The following is an 8,002-nucleotide window of genomic DNA, read 5'->3' as shown; positions in this document are numbered from 1 at the left end:
GATGACCCAGTTAGGAGAGTAGAGGTATTAGATTTGACTTATGTTAAGAAAGGTAGGGGTAGACCTAAAAAGACTTGGTTAGAAAATATTAGGAATGACCTTTCTTTATTAGATTTAAACGAAAATTTGACTTTTAATAGGACACAATGGAAAAAAAGATTTAAATGAGAATTTGACTTTTAATAGGACATAATGGAGAAAAAAGATTCATGTAGACGACCCCACATAGTGGGATAAAGGCTTGTTGTTGTTGTTGTTACAAATGAGTTTACTTACTATTCCATCATTATGGATGCTAACCTCATTTTGATATTATTACTAGTATATTTATTTGAGAACTTACCGAGTTTCACTCCTTCACTTACACATGCATTCTATTCTATTACACCATTCAATAATCATATGCACGAGATATATGTTAATTATAATAATAGAGTTGACATAATATATATATATATATATATATATATACTTGCACTTTACCTACTTTTTATTACTTATCAAAGGCTCTAATTATATTATAAGAAAACCAAGAACTCATGCCTATGTGTTTGTTTTGCTCATAAATATGACTATTAATCCTACTTTCAATATTAAAGATCTATCGCCTTATTGAGAAGCTTTCAAATCTCAAGAATTTTATTATGACGATTCAATAAATATATAATCTCATTTTTCAAGTGTAGTTCAAACACAAATTCCTACATTACAATTCCCCGATGAGTTTGTCAATGTTCCTTCAAAATCATATTATCCCCCAGCCCATAGGAAATACTATTCACCGTGTGATGATTCATAATTAATTGATATAATGTTACTTCGGGCCCATGTCGCTACTACTCTACAGAGTAATGTTTAACCACTAGGGGAATTGATGTCGGCATAAAACTTTGAAGTTTAATTTTAGCATTGATATTTTAGAGTTATCCTACAAATTAGTTTAATTATTTATTAAGATCGTTCAAGCCAATATCATTAAATTTGTTAACAATTCATTATTTCTTTTATCTATAAAGATGATAATTTTGATTCATGCAAGCGACTTAATGGAATAAATAAAATTTTTCTTTTAGAAAAGAAGACTCTTCTTCATCTGTTTTGGGATTTGATCCATGATCGTGTGAGGCTAGAAGAATTTCGGAAGAGCTTTTCTACTCATAAAGGTGACAGGCCTGCATAATAACTTAGAAAGTTTCTTAATTTTTTCATTCTTTACACCTACTCTATTATCATTTCTGATTTTTCAAGATCATCCTACATCACATTAGGGGTCTCAATATTTGATCAGGCCCGAAATCCGACTCGAAAAATTTCGGGTTTGGGTCAATCCGTTTTTCATACAGGCCGGGTTCGGGTTCGAGATTCTGACCCATTTTTAAAATTAAATGTGGTTCGAGTTGACCCCGAAAACCCGAAGGTGACTCTACTGCTCGCAGCCCTCCAACTTTAACAACTTCCCGTAACACTCACGCATTCGCTCCGGCACAGGCCAAGCTTGCCCTCCCGCGCTCTCATCGACAATTGAACCAGCGCTCGTGTCCGAACCCGGACCCGCCCCTGCTCCCACGACCGCACCTTAACCTGCTTCCGCGCCTGCCCCTCTCAAACCCGCTTGCCACCATGCCCACACCACCCCCTTCACGCTCATGTCCATGCCCGAACTCTCTATCGTCTTTCGGGTTAGCTGGTCTAGTCCGGGTCAAAATTTTTGATATATTTACAAAACCAGGTTGGGTTCGGGTTAGATGAATAGGATCCAAGTCAATTCCGGGTTCAACCCGAACCCAACTCAATACCCATTTTGACACCCCTACATTACATCAACATATGTGGTAGTATATCTAATTTATGAAAATATTTTGCAAAAGTTCTATAATGCTATTATCAGTTTATCCGCTAGGGCATCTTCCGACCTCCAATATTGCATGTCCAAGCAGAGTTTATTTCTACAAAACTATCCTCAATATTTGTTACAATAATTTCTCTCTTTCTTCTGTAGTTTTAAACAACATTCATGTTAATATTCATATGCCTGCCACACTTAACCTTTTTGTTAATAATGTGCTTATTTCCTAATATTTATATTCATACAACGAAATCTATTACAAGTTTATAAAAAATACTTATCTGTGATATTCTTTTATTATATAATTTTCTCAGATTTATACAACATATATTATTACAAGTTTATAAAAAAATACTTAAGTTTATAATATTCTTATAATACATCGTTCTCACACTTCTCCACTTCTTACTATCCAACTTTTACTTCAAAAGTTAAATACTCATTTAAAATTATTCTTCTCAGTAACTGATCAAAGAAAGCTAACCCCTATCATAGTTAATTACCACTTGTCCATTATAAATTAATAGTTTCCATTCAAACCAAAAAAACTAACAAAACACATTCAATCTTTTTCTGCTAATCCTAACCATATCTTCTCAAGTAGATCCATGAAATTACTTTAAATAATTCATGACTCACTGACTCAGTATATGTATATAGATAATTAGAAGTGTCAATATGTGACAGAACCCGAAAACTCGACCCAAAAATTTCGGGTACGGTTTCGATATGTTTAACAAACGGGTCGAGTTTGGGTTTAAATTTCCAACCCGATTGATATATCGAGTCGGGTTCGGATTAACCCGGGAACCCGAAATCAACTCATTTGACTCGCGTCCCATCTACATTGCACCCGCACAACTACGCTCCCTCTCGCACCCGCGCTGTGCTAGCAACCTCGCACCTGCCCTCACACTTGCACAGTCGCAACCACACTCGCGCGCTGCTCTCGCACCCGCACTCGGCCCCTGTCGTTGCGCTCGCACCCGTGGCCTCGCAAGTGTGCCTGTGCTACTCTCGCCCGCTTCCCCGGGTCAGCAGGGTTGGGTTTGAAGCAGGTTGGGTCCCAACTTAGCTTGCTTTTCTACAGGTCTGATAATGATTGAAATGGGATAACTGTGCAGACTGCCAATGAAAGCACATATTATAAAATTGCATGTTAAACGTCAATGCTTTTACTTGTCCACTACACTGAGCTTGGATAATGATCATTTGTTTGCATGTATAAGTTGATAATTGCTTCCATACTCCTATGATCCATTTATTTATTAGAAACTCTTCTATATATATATATCTTTCATTGGTGCAGAATTTACTAGTGACCTCTACCCTCACCATATGCACTGATCCATACCCTGCAACTCCAGCCAAAAAGCCACCTGAACCTAATAAAGTGATCCAAGAAGAACCACATGACCCTAACGAAGACGCCACCAATGGAATCAATGATGCAGATGAAGAAATGGTTGATGCAGAGGCTGATGAAGATCCTCCAAACAAAGATACAGAGATGAAGGAAGAGAAAGGCGAAGAAGATCTTACAGAAAACTTAGAAAAAAATTCGGAACCTATTCCTTTGGGGAAACCTTCCTCAACTGTTGAACAGCACGACTCTACCTGACAGGCACCATTAATGGCATTTGATTGCCCTTTTTATAGAGTAAACATTTGTGTAATCTGATGAGCTCATAATCCTTTTCATGCGTACTTATAATTTGTGTAATCTGATGAGCTCTTAATCCTTTTCTAAGTTGTTTTTAGAAATTGTTTAAAAAGTGGTTCAACCTATTCCAAAAATTATGGAAGTCATGTATAATATTCTGCAGGCTTTTTAAAAGGCTATGGAATATTTTTCATGGTATGATTTTAAGTTATTCTAAATCTGATAAGAATTGCAAGTTTATTCGTTAAATGTCTGAGTTTTTAAGTTATCTATGTTTAATTAAGACTTTGTTTGGGATGAGTTTTTTACTACTTCTTAAAGCAGCTTTTTAGTACAAAATTTTTAATTTTTATACTAAAAAGTTGCTTCAAGAAGCAATTAAAAAGTCGTCCCAAACGAAGCCTAAGTCTAAAAGAGTTTATAGTTGAATTAGAAAAAGTAAAAAATGTCAAGTATAAAAGGCTCCTTGGGAGGGTTGCAATGTTGCCTTCTCTATTTATGGGAAAAGTATTTGGTAGCGTTGCAGTGTTGAAGGGGTAAGAGTTGCGGCATTGATCTTTCTGTCTTTAGGAGTGTTTTAGTGCTAAGACGAGGCGCTAAGCTCTTTATATGGAGCATTTGGAATATTCGATTGGAGCGTTGTGTTGTTGGGTTAAAATGAGTTTTTATATATAAATGTCTAAAATCATTAGCTAACTCACCTTACTGTACTAGAAAGCAGTAAAAAAGTCATCCCAAACGAAGCCTTAATCTTTTGTAAGGTTTCAAAATTGTATGTTCTATAAATTTTTTTTTGATTTAGGTCAAAATTACAACCAATAAATGATTCTCACTATAGATCAGGGACTCATGGCTGAAGCTTTTTTTCAGTTGCATCATAAGTCCTCATCTCCTCAATATTGTTTTATTAAAATATAAATTCTAATATCTAAATAAAATCAGTCAACTTCAACATAAATTCAACCTCAAAAAGTAAAGCTCAACATATAATAATATTGAGTGCCTATGCATTTCTTGGAATCAAATATTTTTATCTTTTTTTATTTTGACTTATATTCAAAATCAATTTTAAGTTGATCAAATTATATTCAAATATATATTATTTAATAGTTTAATTCAAAAAATATAAAAAATTATTTTAATCAAAACTTCTATCAAGAATCAAATACCCTTAACATATAATTAACTATAAAAACTTGCCTTATAGAAAAATCAAGTCGCATAATAAAAATAAATCATATTTATTGTATAGGAAAATATATTTGGGTGTATAAAAATACAATTTAATTGTTATAAATAAGCCTATAATAAAATAATATTTTCCTTTTTATATGATTAATATATGATTATCACATATAATAAGGTTAGCATATTACTCTTTTTATAAGATTATCAAAATTTTGCTTAGAATGGAATAGTCATTCATCTATAAATACATACTCTTCTTACAAACTTCAATTAAAATCAACGTTTATGTATCAAAATAATAATAATAAAAAAACGTTTATGTATCAACAGCTATTAATAACACCTTATTTTACAAATGTGATAAAAATTTCAAAAAATATCAACTGATTCTTTTAGAATGATCAAAATAATCTCCAAACATTTAAAAATTTCATTATAACCCCAACTTTCAAAACATGAAGACAGATCCATATTTAAAAAATCAAATTGATACGTTTATATAATCGAAAGTTATTTCAATCTTAAAAAAAAAAAAAGGGGACTAATTTTATCTTTTTTTATTTTTATTTTACAAATATAAATGAGAAGAAGAATAACAAGGTCATAATGGCATGGAAAACCTGAAAGGTTTCTTTCTTATAAACAGTTACAATTAATATATGGATTACTTTTCAGTGCAAGCATCCATGAGTTCTAGATGGGCAAATTATTTTGTGCGGATGCCGAACGTCGTCTAGAGACCAACCAGAATGCGTCACGTCACCCCCGCTTGGTACCGTGGTTCGGTACCGTGCTCGGTATTATTGACATGGCGTATTATGGTTGGTATCCGGACGATGAACTGCAGTCGGCGTCCGCACAAAATAATTTCTCTTCTAGATGACATTGTTTAGACTAACTGCAGAAATAGCAGAATAATAACATTATTAACCCGAGGAATTTGAAAACAGCACATGCAAGGACTCACATATCAGCTAATTAGCTTAAAGTTGAGTTTTTCATCTCGGCTGCTGCTGACGACCACCACCACCACTGCCACCATCTTTCAACTGGCTGCCACCTCATTGCTTCCAATTTCGTCGCAGTCATCAATGTAATCACCATTTTATACTGAATTTATTTTCCTTCAAATCAAATGCAAAAAAATGATTTCATGCATTTTTTTACTCAATCAAGTATGCCAAATACAAATCAAATGGTCCCAAAGTCTTACAGCAAAGCAAACCAATAACTAAAATTCAAAGATAGCTCCTCTTAAAAAAAGAGCAATTTCTTGAACAAGCAACAACCAAATCCTCCAATGATAAATTTGAGCAGCTAATCTCGTTATCCTCCAATGATTTACTATGCTTCTAACCATTTTTTACCCGGCAATTCACATTTAAAAAAAAAAAAAAATCAGCTAATTCAGTGTGTTGCATCTAACAAACTTGTCAAAAAAACAAGACTTGCGACTGGAGAAAAAAATAATTTCCTGCATTGACCAATTAAGGTAATAAATATGAGCAAGGCCTTCAGTGTTTCAGTAGTTCTTCATAACTTCAGGGTAACAACAGACAAGTAACGAAACAGTTCCTTCCTATTGAAGTATATCAATATTAAGAAAAGAAATTGATGGTTTAACAAAACAGTTAACTCCATTTAACCCACAACGCAATCCCAATCAGTCAATAAAATGAAAATATATGAGCCTATACAGTAACTATTTAATGGGCTTTTATGCTTACCGAAATTTTCTGAAAGGGAACATCTGATCCTCTTCGTACAGTAGTCAAAAATCAACCTGCAAAAACAGTCCAGAATTATTATCAACCGCAAACCATCGAGAATTTCAGCTTGGAGTAAATAAACGATAAGAGTTTAAAATTTCACACATACCATCTGCTTTCAATACTTACATCAGCTTTGATGACGGTATGGAGAAGTGATCTTGAACTCTTTACATGACTAACCAAAATTTTTGCAATTCTTAACACAACAAATACAGCACTTTGATCTTATTAAACGCTACAGTAAGAACAGAATTGAACAAAACAGGGAAGAAGTCATAAATACATGAGAAACCAAATAACCTCCATTTGCATCCTTTTATAACACATATGGATAAAAAAATTTAAGCTATCTTATTAATAAAAAAATCCTTAAATGAAGAAAATCTATTTACAAGTTACAAGCCGATTCAAGTTGTAAACCTCATTAAATCTGTACAAGGAACTTAACCATCAAAACATAAGGAAAATCAACTCTTACCATTCCTTCTTCAAGTCATTTGATGGAATGGAACATAAGACTAATCGGTATCTATTCACAGAAACGACATTCGTATTTAGAGCACTTTACATGTTTAACGGCTGATAGACTTCAGTGATCCCCGTACAAGTTGCAGGAGTTTTTCCACGTTGTTGAAGTTAAAATCAAGAACTTCTCTGACTGAGCACACACTTCCAACCCTGTCGTTGTCTAAGTCAATACTAGCAGCCGCAATAGCATTCCGCGATTTGTTTGCGGCTTCAAAAGCGAAATTTAGGTAATTTGTCTGCAAATAAATCCAAATGTAAGACAGCTGATAGTTCATTTTTAATATATATGATCAGTAACCAAATCCAAACAGACCCATAAACAATAGTACTACTAACAAAGAATAACAAATAGCATGACCAGAAAAATATCATAACAAAGAATAAAAAGTTTTGGTAGCTTCAGAAGCACAATTTAGACAAATTTTCCAAACAGATCTAATGTCGGGAAATGTCGGGAAAGCTTGTCCTTGAAACAATTGCTTCATTATAACAAAATATGATGGAAAATCCAATAGGCAATATGATGTGATACAAACATGGGGAAACATGAATTGCACTTTAGAGATTTGCGAAAGCTTTAACTTTGCAACATTGACAATAAAATCTAGCTTACTCAAGTAGGATACAAGAAAATTCGTGATAGATTAAGCGATAGGCATTGATTACACTTGAGAGTTACAAGAGTCTTGCAAAAGATAACCAAAAGATAATTAAATAATGCAAATAGCTATTACTAAAGCCACACGTTTAAAATTTAGACCATTCACCTTGAGGTCCGACAATCTCTCTTTGACGTGGAGGTTAGCGGAAGAGGGTCGCAAGAAAACTTAGCGATACCACTAAGACACATGTGATGCCGAGAGGACTCGTCGCCGGGGAAGAAGCGGGAGTTGGAGAAGCGGACGGATGACTTTCGATGATCCACGTGTAGTCGGAGAATTGGTCGTCGAAGGCGTCCACTAGTGTCGGCAAAATCCGATCCAAGTAATCTTCGACGGTATTGTC

General features: G+C 34.2%; 2 protein-coding genes across 4 annotated transcripts in view; one reads left to right on the top strand and one right to left on the bottom strand.

Moving 5' to 3' along the window:
• The window catches only part of LOC110109481 (serine/threonine-protein phosphatase 4 regulatory subunit 2-A), a 25,996-nt gene extending 22,276 nt beyond the window's left edge, over positions 1–3,720 (top strand). The window contains exon 9 of one of the 2 annotated variants that reach the window (XM_020840567.2): positions 3,156–3,720. In XM_020840567.2, the coding sequence (XP_020696226.1) occupies positions 3,156–3,467 (312 nt within the window). In that variant the 3' untranslated portion in view covers positions 3,468–3,720. The remainder of the gene's footprint in view (positions 1–3,155) is intronic. The other variant, XM_028701170.1, reaches the window with a different exon arrangement.
• A 3,077-nt stretch (positions 3,721–6,797) lies between these two features.
• The window catches only part of LOC110109476, a 33,681-nt gene continuing 32,476 nt past the window's right edge, over positions 6,798–8,002 (bottom strand). For both annotated transcript variants that reach the window (XM_028701186.1, XM_020840554.2), the window contains exon 11: positions 6,798–7,233. In XM_028701186.1, coding sequence (XP_028557019.1) covers positions 7,042–7,233 — 192 coding nt within the window. In that variant the 3' untranslated portion in view covers positions 6,798–7,041. The remainder of the gene's footprint in view (positions 7,234–8,002) is intronic.

This window comes from Dendrobium catenatum, unplaced genomic scaffold (assembly GCF_001605985.2).
Source record: "Dendrobium catenatum unplaced genomic scaffold, ASM160598v2 fragScaff_scaffold_1644, whole genome shotgun sequence".
NCBI classification, from domain to species: domain Eukaryota; kingdom Viridiplantae; phylum Streptophyta; class Magnoliopsida; order Asparagales; family Orchidaceae; genus Dendrobium; species Dendrobium catenatum.
Note: the sequence above shows the minus strand (reverse complement) of the source record. Positions and strands in the feature narration are given on the sequence as shown.